The sequence below is a fragment of the Myotis nattereri genome (assembly GCF_964212035.1).
Source record: "Myotis nattereri genome assembly, chromosome: 4".
Taxonomy (NCBI): domain Eukaryota; kingdom Metazoa; phylum Chordata; class Mammalia; order Chiroptera; family Vespertilionidae; genus Myotis; species Myotis nattereri.
This window is the reverse complement of record NC_138079.1, coordinates 83292466-83308811: the sequence shown is the minus strand read 5'-3', so window position 1 is coordinate 83308811 and position 16346 is coordinate 83292466. Positions and strand designations below refer to the sequence as shown.

Sequence of the window (16346 nt, the reverse complement as noted above, 5' to 3'; positions counted from 1 at the left end):
AGCCTGGACAGCTTCCCAGCCCAGCATGACAAGTGGCATGAGTAGGCTTGGAGCTGGCGTGCCAATGCCTGGAAAGGTGCTGGCAGTTCCATCCCCGAGGGCTGGGGCCAGGGCCACTTTTCCACCTCCTCTTCCAGGCAGCCTGCCATCTTCTCCCACACCATGTGGGCGATCAAGTGTTTCCAAGGCCTTTCTCTGTACACAGAGGAGGCAAAGGGAAGGCCAATGGGTAGGTGGGCAGGCAGACTGGCACAGAGACTGGGGGTTGATGGCTGAGATTCAAGAAGCTGCTCAAACAGCAAGATGAGCTGCAAGTTTTCCTAGTTGGAGGGTAAGCCCCGGGCGGTGAAAGCAGTCACCCCGGAAGGACCCAGGAGCGCTGTGGTCTGAGTGAAGGCTGCTGGCTGACCCTCTGCCCCAAGTGTTTCTCTCTAAAGCCTGACACTCCACTATGCAACGACTGCTCTGAATTACATACCGCCTGCCTGTGACCATGGTCTCCTGACAGAACGCAGGGAGCCAGGCTCGGAGCCAGGTTCCCTCACTCCAGGTGGGCCATCCCAGGCAAGTCACTGAAGTCCCCAACACCCGTAAGCAGGGAACAGAAAAAGGTGACAGTGCAAAACGCTGACCTCACAGCCCAGCACACACCAGGCGTCTTGACTTTTCTTTGCTGCTTTCCAAACTCATTTAAAATGTACACGCCCCTTTCAGTCCTCCAAGGGGACCCTTTCTTCTGGGGAGGAGGGGCTGGGAGCAGAGGGGAGGCCGAGGGGTGCCTCACTACATTTCTAGCCTTCATCAGCAGAGGGAGGCTCGGCCATGCTTCCGGCTGCTGCTTACGGGATCGGGCCCAGCACTGACACCAGCTTGGGCTGAAACCCAAGTCGGGGCAGGCAGTGGCAGGAAGCTGGCTCAGGGACACCAGCACTGATGTCTATCAGCCCTGGAGCCAGGCAAGTGAACCCCAGGCTGCCAACCATGTCCTGGAGCAAGGCAGGTCCACAGAGGGCCAGGCAGCTGGGGGGGTGGGGATGGGCTGGTGATGCCAGGGAAGGTGTGTTCTGGTTCCCAGGGCCAATGAGAAGAGAGCTGTGTGCCCAGCTGGTGTGGGTCAGTGGTTTGAGTGTCGACCTAAGAACCAGGAGGCCAGGGTTCGATTCCCGGTCAGGGCACATGCCCGGGTTGCGGGCTTGATCCCTAGTAGGGAGTGTACAGGAGGCAGCTGATCAATGATTCTCTCAGCATTGATGTTTCTATCTCTCTCCTCCCTTCCTCTTTGAAATCAATAAAAATATATATTTTTAAAAAAGCTTAAAAGAGAAGGGAGCTGTGCAAGTGCACAGGCCTATGATGTTCTCATGAGCATTGGAGCATTCATGTGCCTGCCCTGCCGTCCCCAGCCTGCTTCCAGGGGAACCGTTCCCCTGTGGGCGTCTGAATCAGGGGGCCCCTGGTTCACCTCTCCAAGAGGATGGGCCTAAGGCCCCCGCTCGGCGTGTGAGGCGGCACATCGCTGAAACCCTGAGCTCTGCTTCCCCAGAGTCTGGCTCTCGCACCTAACTCATAGGCCCGAGGAGTCAATGTGATGCCTCCCTGTTCTTCGCTGAAACCCTAGAGCCTAGAACACAGCTGGCCTTAGGAGGGCCTTGGGAACGTGTGTAAGAGGAGCCCACGTGAGGCGGGTCTGACACCCAGTCACCTTTGGTCAGGGCCACCGCGGCTGCATTTTACCACTACTTCCACCACCTCCACCTCAGTAACATCATCTTGCCGTTTTCCCATCTCCGAGAGCCCGGGACAGGGTGGGCCTCAGATCCCTACTGCTTACCGACCAACCGCCTCCTTTCCCTCCCCTCTCCGAGTCCCGGCTCCTCCTGAGGCCCAACTGGAGCCTTCCTTTCCAGGAAACCTTCCCCAGTCACCCCCCCCCACCCGCTTCCCTTCCTGGGGGGTCCCTGCAGCCTGACAGCGGCTGCCACATCACTATACCCTCAGGAAGTCTTGCCCCCTCCAGTTCGATGGCCCCTTGACCCTTCCCCAGAAGCCCGCCAGGCCAGGCCTGGGCGCAGGCAGTGAACAGCTCCCGGGAGCAGGGGCCAATGCCACGCAGGTGGGAGCCAGGCACTGTGTCCAGGACTGTGGACCAGACTCCCGGGCGGCAGGCTCCCTCTGACGTGCGCCTGCTGTGGCGGCTCACCCATTCCCAGCACAGCCGTGCAGCCTCCCCAGGAACACAGGCCGGCCGGTGTTCACACCCGCAGTGGCTTCTGGGGTGGGCACGGTGTGGGGGGAGATGGCAGGGCTCTCCCGTCTCTCCATACACAGGCCCTGGCCAGCCCGGAGTGCTTGCCGGGTGGCCATGTTGCCCCCACAGGGACAGCCTCTGCTCATTAAGCGTTTGGGAGGTGCAGGACACGGCCACGGGGGAGGTGGAGGGGCTGGATGCCTTGAAAGGGGTCAGGAGAGCATTTTACCATCTGAGGCTGGGTGGGCGCCCCTTACATCTTACCGCCAAGCCCTCTGAGGTGAGAAACCCACCTGCCACCAACCTCAGCTACTCACCAAAGGCACCCAGGGCCCTTCAACCAGAGGAGTGAGGGGCACGGACCCAGCCCTTCCTCCGGAACCCTGGCTGGGCAAAGCTTAAAAGTCACAGGTGCCACCCACGACCCCTTCCTCTGCCTCAGGTTCCAGCTTGGCCTTCCTCCTGCCTCCTGGGATGGTGCCCAGGGGAGGTGGGAGAACAGAGGGCAGGGGCCTAGCTCCTGCTTCAGGGCCCCACACCCTCTGTCCCACAGTTAGCTTGGCTCCAGCCCCTGGCCCCCAGCACCATGGCCAGCCCCCCATGCCAAGCAGCTCCCCCGCCAGTCGATGCCTCTTACCAGGCTTTGGGATGAGTCCTTGGAAAGGCCTGGAAGAGAAGCAGAGAGGGGAGTGTCAGGAGGGGCTGGGAGCTCATTAGAAATGTTTAGGGCACATCCAAGACCTACTGCATCAGAATCTGCCACTTTAACAAGATGGGCAGTGATTCGTGTACACGGGACACTGCGCAGAAGACGGTGACCAGGGTCTCCTGCGGGCTCTGCCCTGGATGGCTGTGACCTTAGGCAAACAAGTTGTCCCTTTTCCTCCCCTCTGAAGTGGGCCTGATGCCTCTCCCAGGGGCTAGGAGTGCAGTGGGCAGGTGCTGTGGGCAGGTAGAAGGTACCCGTGAAGGCCGTGCCTGCTACAGTGGTAATGATGTGGTGGCTGGCTTCACCTCTGGGGGCCCTCTGCACCCCGGCTGGCCTGCAGTCCTCCCCCCAGCCCCCAGGACCCAGGTTGACACTGGAACAGCCGCACCATCCTGCAGGGAGGGCAGGACGAACCGGAGGAAAGGCCAAGGGTCCCCTGTGCAAGCCCCCACCCACGCTACCATTGCCTCCTCACCCGGCCTCTTCCCCCAGTACCTGGTGACTGTGAACTTGATCTTGTCAGCCACCGCGAGGATTCTCTCCAGGTTTTGGGAACCGAAGGTGCAGGGCTTTCGGAACGGGATTCCCGGGGGCAGCCCCTCAATGATCACCGAGCCGGGGTTACTCTTGATGCGCTTGTAGGGGACCTGGACCGGGTACTTGATGCCCAAGGCTTCCCCTGTGGATGACGGACGAAGGAAGCGTCATTAGGAGCCAGAGGCACCGCTGGTGTGAGGATGGGAGGTGTGTGTGTGGGGGGGCTTCGTGCACGAGTGCGAAAGAAACCTGTCATTTAGTACCAAGAAAAGGCACCATCAGTGGGGGGCTGGGAGTGAGGGGGTGTGTTGTGCAGGAGGCCTCGGGGGTCAGGTGTGTGAGTCTGTGCCTGGGCTGAGGAGGGGGAAGGGGACGTGTAGCTACGGCTGCTGGGGGAGAGGGCAGTGGCTAATATTTCTCAGCATCCTCCCCTGCGAATCTGAAGGCCCACCTAGAGGATATACCTTGTGGGCACAGCTGCCCTTCCCACAATGCCTGACCCTCCATCAGCTCCAGGGCTCTGCCTGCCCCTGGTTCAGGACTGGCCTGGCCCGAGAGGGCAGATGGCATTTGGGAGCAAGGAGAGCAGCTTGAGGCCAGCCAGGGCGCAGCTCAGACCTCGGGGCCCTCTTCCCACATCTGAGCATTGGTGTCCTTCCTGTGAGCAGGCCTCTGTGCAGGGCTATGGCATTCCCATCCCCGGGACGGTGCTTGGTCAGACAGCAGGCCTAGGGCAGTCCTGGGGTGAGGAGGTGGAACTGCCGGCTGGTCCTCCCGTGGTTCTTGCCCACGGGGACCACGGACCAGGTGCAGGCACCGTAGCCCTGGATGCTGCGAGGCTGACTTGAACGTTCATGGCTCTCCCAGCCTTAGATGGGGTCCAGCTGGAGACCCACACCGGTGGAGGTCTGAGCTCACGGCGGCCCTCCTGAGGGGCTGGCTGAGAGCACCATCCTCTGCCACGGGAGGCCCAGGAAGACACTAGAAAGAACAGCTGAGCTGTCTGTGTGCAATAAACTGGTTCTTATCTCACGGACACTGAGAATGCCAGAACTTGCCTCATTTCCCTTTCTGCTCGGACGCCTAGGAAACTCAGAGCCCGATGTGTGTCCTGCCGCTAGCAAGTCTTCATGTCACCCCTGGATTCGGGCCACGGCTTCAGCCTGTTTAGTTTTATTCAATGGAGGTGGAATTCACACGCCATGAAATGTACCCTTTTGAAGTGTACCATCCAGTGGTTTTTCACATACTCATGAGGTTGTGAAATTATCTCTACTATCGAATTCCAGAACATTTCCATCGCTCCAGAAAGAAGTCCCGTGCCCATTAGCAGCCACCCCCTCGCCCCCTCTCCCCAGGCCCTGGCAGCCACTAATCTACTTTCTCTCTCTATGGATGTCCAGTCTACTTTTACTCCTTCATCTTGATTTTGTTGCTCACTAGTTTATAGGCTAACACAAAGAGATCCTTCTTGAAATAAAGAAAATTCAGACAGAGAGGAAAATTTATACCCATAATCCACGAGTGTGAACACTGCCATCTCCCCTTCTCCTCTCGCCTCCAAAACGGCTCTTGCCACAATGACCGATGGCCGCCATGCTGCAAACCCTGTAGACACTTGCCTCTTTTGGCAAAATCCAACACAGATGCCCGCTTCCTCCTTGAGGCCTTCTCCTGGGTGTCCATGACCCCGCACTTCCCTGGTCTCCCCTCGTTCTGGCCACTCCCCCTCCTCCTGGACCTGACTTCTAAACACTGCCCTCTTAGCCTTCTATCTGGGTCCTTTTTTGCCCCTTTTGCACCCCCTGTTGTGTCTCCTCTACGCCCATGCCCTAGTTTTTTTTTAATGACACGTGTCTTTAAACACTTTCTTCTTTCTTCTTCTTTTTAAAAATATGCTTTTATTGATTTTAGAGAGGGAGAGAGAGAAACAATAATTGGCAGCCTCCTGCACGCCCCCTGCTGGGGATGGAGATGGCAACCTAGGCATGTGCCCTGACTGGGAATCGAACCGGTGATCTCTCTCTTGGTGTATGGGACGATGCTCAACCCACTGAGCCACATCAGCCAGGGCCCATGACCTAATTTCTGGTTCCAATTCCTCTCCACTCACTCCTCAAACTTAACGTCCCAAATCGAACCCATTACTTCCTCCCTAACTCCTCCCCTCAGTGATGGCACTGCCCCTTCTCCCTGACAGGTGGGTATCCACCTGTCTCTGGTAAGCCATGTGCTCTATCCACTCCCCCTCACCCATCATGGTGACAGATCCAGGTACCCAATGAGCGTGTGGCGTTTCCCTGCCACAGAGACTGGGTAAGGAATGGACATAGGACTCAGTAGGGACCAATGAGAAACAAGAGGAGAGCTCAGGGAATTCTGGGAAAGAAACAACCTGGCTCTCTTGGGAAAGCCTATGGAAGAGCCAGCCCTCTCCTTCCTTCCAGGCTGTGCAGATGGGATGTCTGAACCTGCTGCGGCCATTCTGCCAACAAGCGGGAAGCCGGCCTGAGATGCTGCTGACACTGTGGAAAGACACCAAGGGTATTCCTGGGCTGCTGGATCCAGCTGACCCTGAAGGCCATCCCTCTGCTGGACCTCCCATGTTATGAGTTTTGGCTGACTGTACTGTCCAAAGATAGCTGCACCGATTTTCCTCCCACCCCACATGCTCCTCTTACAGTGTAACCTCTACACTCCCCCCCAGAGAACTGGGGATGGGGCTTTGTAACTGCCTCCACCTGTACAGGACAACAGAGGTGACGCTGCACGACCTCTGAGGCTGGGTCATAAAAGGCAACACAGCTTCCACCTGGTTCTCTCCCAGGATGGTGCCTCAGCAGCCCTGGCTGACAAGTAGGACTCTAGCTACCCTGGAGTCACTATGCTGGAAAGCCCCTCCCCGCCCGCCCCGCCAAGGGATCTTACAGAAATTGAGAGAGATGCCCGAGGGGCCCAGCTATTCCACACCAGCAGTTTCCCCAGCCCAGGGAGCAGACATGTGAGCGGGAAGCTGTCCAGGTGATCCCAGTCCCAGCCTGCAACCTTGGGAGAGACCCTGAGTGAGCTGACTCACTGACGCCAACGAGAGATAATAAATAGTCATTGTTGTTTAACCCCCTTTATTGTTCAAGCCAGTTTTAGTTTGTTTTTGTTACTTGAGCATCTTCACTGATCCCTCAAGCCAGGACTCAACTGGAGGCCTGTCCTCTCCCTGCCAATTCCGCACCAGTGATTCTCTCTCTGAGCAGATCTTAGCTCCACCCACTTTCCTCCAGTACCAAGGCCAGGGCCCTGCCCAAGAGCATCACTCTGGCCTGGACTCCCACTCCACCTCTGAACTACCACCCACCCCTTGCCCTCCTGCACCCAATCACTTTCTTCACAGAGACTAGGAAGATACTTCAAAAGCGCTAAGTGGCTCGTTCCTTCACTCTTCCCAACAAAATACAAAGCCGATACCATGATCAGCTCTGCTTCTTGGGCAGCTCCATGGGGCTCTCCTCCCTCCACCTCCACCTCCACCTCCCAGCACCCTCCCCTTCTGAGAACAAGCCTCAGGGCCTTTGCACACGCCATTATTTCAGCTGGAATGTCACTCCTTCACACTTTGCTTAACTCCGTAACTATCCTTCAGTTCTTTCTTCAAAGAGGCTCTCCTTGGTCCCTGATTTAAGGTAAGCACCCAAGCTATTCTCTCTGGAACAGCTTGCTCGTTTCCTGTGAATTCCTCCTTGCTATTAGGTTCTGTGTAGTTGCTGAATGTCTCTCTTTTCCCTGATCTATGGGGCCCGTGAGGGCAGGGACTGTGCGTTTCCTTCACTGCTGCATCTCCAGGGCCTGGTACACGGTAACTGCTCCAGCAACATTTATAAGCGGATGAATGGTTTTCCCAGAGGTGACCACGATGGGCCTGAGAAACGCTGGCCTCTTCCCACCCTGCCCGCTTCCCTCCACCGGGCGCCCGGGCTCACCGTATTTCTTATTGAACAGATCCTGGACTTGCTCCCTCAGCGTGTTGGCAATGTCGATCCGGGAGAGTCTGGCATCATAATTTTCTGCAAAGTGAAAAACAATTATGGATTGGGGCTGTTAAAAGGCACTTAGTGACTTTTAAGGAATATGATTTTCTAATTATGGGGACCTCCTTCTCTGGCAATTACCAGATCCTTGGAGCGGGCCCCCCGGGTCCTTCAGAGCTAACATCTCAACAGAGATGTGTGTTTTTCCGGAAGGACGCACACTGTTACAACAACAGCAATGAGTCGGAAATTGAGTTAATTGTTGACATTTGAAAACCACCACAGTGATAAACAAGCCTGGAGGGGGAGACACCATGAAGAGAGAGGCCTGGTTCCTGCACCACCTGCGCCAGTGGGCTCGGAGCAGGGACACGCGAGCTCAGGTGACTGGGCGGCCCCCCGAGGGGCAGGGAGCCGGCCTAGCAGCTCTCAGGGGTCACTCACTCACCCCAAGGGTGTGTGTTAAGGAGCCTGTATGCCAGCACATGCCAGGGGCACCCCTGATGGGCCCCTGCCCATGGGGAGGCTGTAGCCTGGCACTGCCTCATAAGAAGGGAAAGTGAGGGAGTGGATCTGGACCCAGCCCACTAGGGGGACTGGGTAGGAGGAGCCTTGGGGTGCGGTGAGAGGCTCCACTCCCCTCATCACAGAAAGTTCCCGCTGCCGGGGAAGGAGTGAGAGACGGCAGTGAGCAGCCACCCCTCTGGGGTCTGGGTCCTATCTCTAGGGCTCCCCCACCTCCAGGGCTGGCCCTCCTGCCACTGGTCTCGCTGACCCGTTTTCTCCTCAGAGCCACAGCAACCACATAGGGCCCATCCAGGAAATGCCCACTCACTCACAGCCACCCCTAGGGCTCCCCAATAGGCACTCCGACGTGGTTCCCTGTCCCCCCACTGACACTACACTTGATCTCAACCGAAAAGCTGAGAAGTGATACTGCACCCCCACAAGGGGAGGGGCAGAGCCTCCCCTCAGGTATGGTCCACTCTTCATGCTTCCTCTCCCTCCACACTCACCTCCTCCCATCCCTTCTTGGCTCAGCTACAGCTCCCCTTCTCTAGGGAGCGGAGCCCTCCTTGCCCTTGCGATACCCCGCCTCTGACTTCCAAGCATAAGAGCAAGGCTGACTGCCTAATACAGAGTGGGCAGGGCAGCTGGCTTCCCAGGTGGATAGTGGGCGGCTCCTGCATCCTATGGAATCCCTCCCCCATCCCCAAACCCCCCGTGGAGTCTCTCACTCAAAGCTGGCAGGCTACAGCCCATCCCACTGCCAGCTCCCCTTACCCAGGCGCCCAGGCCCTGAGGTTGTAGCCAGCCTCACCCCTAGAGTGGGCCTCCACACCCAAGCCAGGTCAAGGTCATGGTGCTGGGACAGTGGACCCCATCCTGAGCTGCAACCTTACCTTGAAAGCCCTGTCTCTTCAGGTTCCTGTCCACAAAAAGGTCCCCTGAATCCCTCTCTGGGGGCAAATCAGGGGGAGGGGGGAAGAAGCCAGGGTGAGCAGGCAGCAAGCTCCTGAGACCCAGGGACAAAGGTGGAGCAAACCCGATGGGGAGGGCAGTTGGGGAATGTCAGGGGAGGACAGAGGAAGCAGGACGGGTGGTGGCAGAAGCCTGGGACCCCTCCCACGCCCAGCCCGCACCTTAGCCCATGACCCTGTGCAGGGTACCTTGGCTGTCCGTGATGGGCTCTTTGACTCCTTCGGTGAGCAGCTCAGGCCTGGAAAATACAAGTGGGGCTATCACCAAGGTCCCTCCAAGCCTCCTTCATCCTGCACAGACCGCCCCTCTGAGCCTCAGTCTACACATCTGTGCAATGGGCTCTTCTGCCTTTGGACAGTCCAGGTCTGGGGTCCCTGCCCTTCTCCTTGCAGCTGTCCTGCTGATCCATGTGTGAGATCTGGGCCGGGTGTGTATGTGCGTGTGCAAGTGCGAGTGCGAGTGCGTCTGCGCTGGGCTCTGAGGATTCAGGCGGGAGACCAGCCTGGTCCTGGCCTGGTGGGGCTGACACCCTTCCTCTCAGTTCCAGGACGCTGCCTGACTGCCACTATCCAGGGTCAGAGCACATGGTCTGGGGAGTCCCCAGAGAACCGGCTGTAAGTGCAGGAGCCTCTGGGGATGACTATGTGGCAAGTTCTCGGAGGCATAAGGAAGGCCCGAGTTTCTGGCTGAAACCTGAGAGCTGCCATTTCACTTTGGAGTCAGGGGCCTCGGGGACCAGGCCCAGTTTTCCACTAATGTCTGCATCTCCACAGACTCCACAAAGCCCTTCCCAGACATGAGGGAACCGCCCCACGTCCTTGAAGCAGGCACTGCTTCCCTCATCCCATTCTCAGGGCCAAGAGACTGAGGCATCGGGAAGGTTAGTAACATGCCCACGACCCCACAGCTCCAGGGGCAGAGTGCAAACGGAGTGCCCCCCCCCCATTGCAGCCTCTCCAGCTGGGGGACCCCCCCCCCCCCGACGCGGACCTCTATTTTCTCATATGAAACGAGAGAGTAACCCTGTCCGGGCTCAGACAGAGGGGAGCAGGCCTTACAAATCCAAGTCTGGGAGACAACGCCGGACTGTGGAAGTGACTTTGGCCTGGGCGTCGGGGGTCCTGCTCCTGACCCCCCTAGGTGACTGTGGGGACAGCATTCTACCTTCCGAGCCCCAGTCTCCCCATGAGGAGAAGGGAAGAGGTGGTGGGGGGGATGTGAATACAGTCTGAGGCCTTTTCCAGCTCCCGAGACTGTGGGCCAAGGCAGGCTGTGCCCCTCCCTTCCGGGCCCCAGGAGCCCAGCCCTGTGCCAGGGACTGAGCTAATGCCGATGCCTGCTGCCAGGACAGGCATCAAGTCCTCATCCGCTGGCCGCCTGACCTGGGGGCAGAGTGCCCTGGGAGTCTGGCCTCTGGCCTCTGGCCTCGCTCCCAGGCAGGGTCTCTGTGTCGCTGCTCAGCCACCTCTGCGACGGAGAGCTTATCACCTTTGTGGGCAGCCTCCCCACAGCCCCCTCCTCACACTAGACCCTGGTCTGCATCCCTTCCTTCCCTTCGGGAGGTTTGAAGTGGCTGTCTGTTACCTGTCCCACTCCTCCAGGCCGTCAGGTCTCCTCTGGCCGGCCTGCCTCCCCAGCACCCTCAGGCTGCCAGACCCCACACCCCTACCACCCGGGCAGGCCCGCGCTAGCTGGACCAGGCTGCACTGAAAATGGGGCATTTAAAGTCAGTGCCGTGTGAGAGTTAGTCTGGTTCTCCCTAGTTCCCGGGAGAACCTCTAAATCTTTGGAATTTCTGGAATGACAGGAGTGTCTGTTATTCATGGTGAGCCTCTGGGATCGCACCTATGTTTATGCTAATAAGCTGACTCAGGATTCAGGAAGAGCAAGCATGTGATTAGAGGACTGGGGCTACCAGCCACCTGACATCAGCTCAACCTCCTGACTTCTCGTGGGGGTGGGGGAGGCTGGAGACAGCCAAGCCTAATGCACCCCAGTACACACTGTGGGCACTGAAGCTCGGTGCAGAGGCCTGGCTAATAAATCGATGCGCTGAGAGCGTGCCATGCCCTGATTTCATGGTAGAGAGTGTGGAGGAAGCTCTGTGCCCAGTGCCCTCCCAGACCTCCCCCTTTGTGTCTCTTCAATTGGCTGGTCCTGACTTGTATCCTCTATTTAAAACTGAGATCATTCTACAGCCTCCCTGAATTCTGTGAGTTGTTCTAGCTAATTATTGAACCTGGGGGAGTCATGGGAAGCCAGTTACTCAGAAGTGTAGGTGGCCCAGGGCCCCTGGACTTGTGGCTGGTGCCTGAGTGGGGATGCTCTTGTCTTGCTGGGGTCTGTGCCCTGACCCTGCGGGACCTGCTAACTCGGTGGTCAGCATCAGAACTGCACCCTGCGCTGCAGCACTGCATTCAGTGCATTCAGACAGAACCTCCCCCACCGCTCCCTGGGCCTCAGTCACCCACCGAGAGACTCCACCCATGGCTTTAAATGTCTAAAGGGTTTGTAAACTTTGGAGAATTTGATAAAAGCAAGGGACCATCTCTCCAGAAAAATGCAAAGAATACAAAAATTTGCATACAAGTTCAAGGATCTGGGTTAATAATGTTTTTTGACAAAAGGTTTAGAAAGTTTAATTTGATTTTTGTGCCAACTCTAATTACTAGGTAGTGGTTGCCTGGAGTATTGCTTAGAAGGCTGTGGAGGTCAGGTTCAGGAAGTGTCAGAAAGTGTCAATCAATTAGTGATGTCTCCTGGTGTGATTAGTGATAATTTCTCATTTATATAAACATATCTATATTATAAAAGTCCTGTGGCCCTAACCCCGTAATGACCAAAGACTGGCGCAGGTGGGCGGGGCTGTGAGCACAGCAAGGCGCATGGGTGGGCGGGGCCATGCGATTTCACGCGCTGGGCTTCTAGTATGTATATGTATGTGTATACATATATATGTATACACACACACACACACACACACATATGGGCTGAATTGTGTCTCCCCAAACTTCATATGTTGAAGCCCTAACTCTCAGTACTTCAGAATGTGACTATTGGAAAATAGTGTCTTTAAAGAGGTGATTAAATTTAAATGAGGACATTCTGATCGGTGCCCTTGAAAGGAGAGGAGATTAGATCATGCAGAGAGAGGTACCAGGGATGCGTGTGTACAGAGAAAAGACCATCTGAAGACCCAGCAAGGAGGTGGCCATCTATCTGTGAGCCAAGGAGAGAGGCCTCAGGACAAACTAACCCTGCCAACACCTTGATCTTGAACTTCTAGCCTCCAGAATTGAGAGAAATAAATTGATGTTGTTTAAGCCACCTAGACCAGCCGTGGGCAAACTACAGCCCGCGGACCGGATCCGGCCCATTTGAAATGAATAAAACTAAAAAAAAAAAATGACCATACCCTTTTATGTAATGATGTTTACTTTGAATTTATATTAGTTCACACAAACACTCCATGCATGCTTTTGTTCCGGCCCTCCGGTCCAGTTTAAGAACCCATTGTGGCCCTCGAGTCAAAAAGTTTGCCCACCCCTGACCTAGACTGTAATACTTTATTATGGCAGCCCCAGCAAACTAATATTCATATATTCAAACTAATATTCATATATACATACATACATATATGTGCATATATGTATATCTATTGAGATGTATTTCACATAACATAAAATTCACTTTTAAAGCGTGCCAATCAGTGGTTTTTACTATATTCACAAAGTTATTTATGTAGCCACACTTCTATCTAATTCTAGAATCTCACCTCCCAAATGTATCCTTTTTATAAGTAAGATTAATGAGAAGTGGCTATTTTTCACTTAATCGTCCCAATAGTATTTGTGCTAATTTTTAAAATGAGGAATGCTATAATAAAGGTACTTGAGTGCTCAATCTCTCCTCCAATCATCTCTTAAAACTATCCCAGTCTTTCATCCCCTCACCCCACCTGTTGCACTGGATGAGGTTAATCGCTCTCCCACTGGAATCACTTTCTTCATTTGCCTTTCAGGAAACTGGAATTAAAGTCACTTTTAAAAATTGCTACATTTTTGCCCTGGCCAGGTGGCTCAGTCACATAGAGCCTCATCCTGTACGCCAAAAGGTTGCGTGTTCGATTCCTAGGGCACATACCTAGGTTGCAGATTTGATCCTGGTTGGGGCGGGTGCAGGAGGCAACCGATCAATGTGTCTCTCTCACATGGATGTTCTTCTCTCTTCCCCCTTTTCTTTCTCTCTAAAAATCAATAAAATACATACCCTCGGGTGAGGATTAAAAATAAATAAATAAATAAAATGGCTATATTGTTGAAGAAACGGACTCCTCATACAGGTAACCCCACAGATAAATCTCAGAAGCTAAGTGACGGAGGCTGACGCCAAAGGCTGCACACTGTCTCACTCCGTTTACACGACATTCTCGAAAAGGCAAAATGATAGTGGAACGCTGACCAGTGGCTGCCAGGGGGTCAGGGCTGCCAACAGAGGGGGGCATAGAAAGTTTTTGGAAACTGCTTTGTATCTTGATTGTGGTAGAGGTTTATGAGACTTAGTTTGTCTAAGTTCAAAGAGTTGTACATTTAAAAAAGGCGAATGTCATTGAATGTAAATTAAACCTCAATCAGCCTGACATTTTAAAAAAAAACAACACACCAAATCCACATTGACTGAGTTCTTAGAGTGCCAGGTTCTTTGCTAAGCTTTGACCTCTACTGCTACCCCATGAAGTGGCACAGTGCACCCCATGTAACACCCCAAGGACCCTGCTGAAGGTCACTGGGAATAACAACTAAGATCCAGGAGACCACCTCTCCCTCTGCCACAGAGCCACCAGCCTCACGTATTTCTCAACATAAAACAGCATTAAACAATGCTCAGGTGCCCTGGTTGGGTAGCTTGGTTGGTTAGAGTATCGTCCCAATATGCCAAGATTGTGGGTTCCATCCCTGGGTCAGAGCACATACAAGAACCAACCAATGAATGCACAGATAAGTGGAACAACAAAGAAATGTTTCTCTCTCTTTCTGTGTCTCCCACTCTCTCTTTCCCTTCCTTCCTCTCTCTAAAACCAATAAATTAGAAAACCCCACTGCTTAGGAGCACAGGGGAGAGACTGCATCTGCAGGTGGACAGCAAGGAAAGTCGGTGCACGTGGATTTGCTGTTGATTTGGTTCCTACCTCTGAGCCGCCCAAGGGCTTCAGTTCTGGGTTTAAGGCGATGGATGTGGCAAGCTGTCTCCAGGTGCACGTAGCCTCCCAAATGCTGATAGCTCCAACTTTCTGTCCCCACCCTGACCTCTCCACTGAGCATCAGGACTGTCTGTCCCGTTATCCACCTGCTGTATGTCCCTCCCTGAAAGGCCCAATGAATCTCAAACCTAACACAGCTCTTTATTTTTTTAATTTAAAATATATTCTCATTGTTTTCAGAGAGGAAGGGAGAAGGAGAGAGAGATAGAAACATCAATGATGAGAAAGAATCATTGATTGACTGCCTCCTACACGCCCCACACTGGGGACTGAGCCTGCAACCCAGGCATGTGCCCTGACCGGGAATCGAACCGTGACCTCCTGGCTGATAGGTCGCTCAATCACTGAACCACACCAGCCAGGCCGGACCCAGCTCTTGACTATGGCCTCCACCCACATCATCTCCATCTCAGAATATGGCATCAGGGCCAGCCCGGGTGCTCAGCCTGCAACCTTTGACTCAGTCAGGACTCTATTCCTCTCACATACCACACCTAACGTATCAGCGAATTCTTCAAAATACTCCCCGACTCTGACAACTTTCAGTACTCCCGCCCCACCTTTACCCAGTTCAAGCTGCTGCCCTGTCCCCTGGCCAGAGTGAAGCCTCCTCGCTGGTCCCTGCTTCTGCCCCTGCCCATACCCCCAGAGTCCCCTCTGCCTCACAGCTGGAAAATAAAAATAGGCCCAAACATGTCACTCTCCTCAAAACCTCCCAGTGAGTCCTCACTAAGTGTGAAATAAAATCCGAACTCTTTAAGCCAGCCCAAGACCCGGTGTAATCATCATACTGTCATTTTATTCAGTGAGATGGTCCAACTCAAGGGCAGCACTTGGTGGCATTTGCTGCCATAGCATAGCCGGGCACATGGTCGGCTCTCAAGCTGTATTTGTTGAAGGAAGGAACCGGGTATCCTCTATGCTCGCCTCCTGAAGCTCCACCTTCCCTGCCTCTCCTGATGCAAACCAGGTCCCATGAGAGAGCGCCCCTTCCCGTGCTCCGTCACCAGCTGCCACTCTAGGTGTGAAGACCACCTCAAGCTTCCCAACTCCTCTAAGGGGAACACACCCTTCAGAGTGGGTGCAGGGTAGCGAGGGTCAATGGGGGGTGGGAGGGGACATCTGTAATACTTTCAACAATAAAGATTAAAAAAAAAGTCTTCTCTTACTTGCCACTTTCAACCGAACCAAACCTAAATTTACAAGACATAACAGTAACACAGAGAAGCAACAAACACAGAACAGGTCCTCCCCAAAGTCCTCCCCCTCCTTTCAAAAATTAATAGCTCCTCCACCTCCTCCAGAGAGACTTCATGCCACACAGCTCCCCTGGGCTCTCGCTGACAACGCTGAAATGCCCGAGGAAACAAGAAGGACCTGGAAATGCCGCAGCCATCTCTTCCAATCCTCGCATAATGGGCGCTGCCCTCAGCAGTGCCCTGATGCCCCTGACCCAGGTCACCATCACCCCTTCCCACAGGATGCTCAGAATGGTCCAGGAGAGCCAGCCGGCGGGCACATTCCCATTCCACGTGCTGGCAAACTGGAGACGGAGGGACTGGCAGGCCTGGGCTGGGCCTGGATAACCTTGTGCCTGCCCAACTGGGCCCAAACCCCAATGAACACCCCACTCTTTATATTTTTATTTATTTTTAAAAATATATTTCTTTATTGATTTCAGAGAGGAAGGGAGGAGAGAGAGATAGAAACATCAATGATGAGAGAGAATCATTGATTGGCTGCCTTCTGCACGCCCCCCACTGGGGATCAAGCCCGCAACCCAGGCATGTGCCCTTGGCTGGAATTGAACTTGGGACCCTTCAATCCACAGGTTGATGCTCTATCCACTGAGCCAAGCCAGCCAGGGCTGAACACCCCACTCTTTAAAATAAAACAAAAGTCTAAAGAGGGAGATGGCAATTGGATGCTGCTGCTCCTGGATGCTGGGCAAGCCCGGAGGGCCCGCAGACCTGGCCAGGCCTTACCTCCTTTTTTAAAAAAAATATATTTTTATTGATTTCAGAGAGGAAGGGAGAGGGACAGAGAGAGAGACATCAATGATGAGAGAGAATCATTGATCGGCTGCCT

General features: G+C 54.5%; 1 protein-coding gene across 2 annotated transcripts in view; it reads right to left on the bottom strand.

The window, feature by feature from the left end:
• GTF2IRD1 (GTF2I repeat domain containing 1) overlaps positions 1 to 16346 on the bottom strand; it is a gene marked incomplete at its 3' end in the record, with an annotated part of 76601 nt that overhangs the window by 28780 nt on the left and 31475 nt on the right. For both annotated transcript variants that reach the window (XM_081090352.1, XM_081090351.1), the window contains exons 17-20: positions 9187 to 9236; positions 7469 to 7552; positions 3453 to 3636; positions 2886 to 2914 (exon numbers count right to left, since the gene is read on the bottom strand). In XM_081090352.1, the coding sequence (XP_080946478.1) occupies positions 2886 to 2914; positions 3453 to 3636; positions 7469 to 7552; positions 9187 to 9236 (347 nt within the window). The remainder of the gene's footprint in view (positions 1 to 2885; positions 2915 to 3452; positions 3637 to 7468; positions 7553 to 9186; positions 9237 to 16346) is intronic.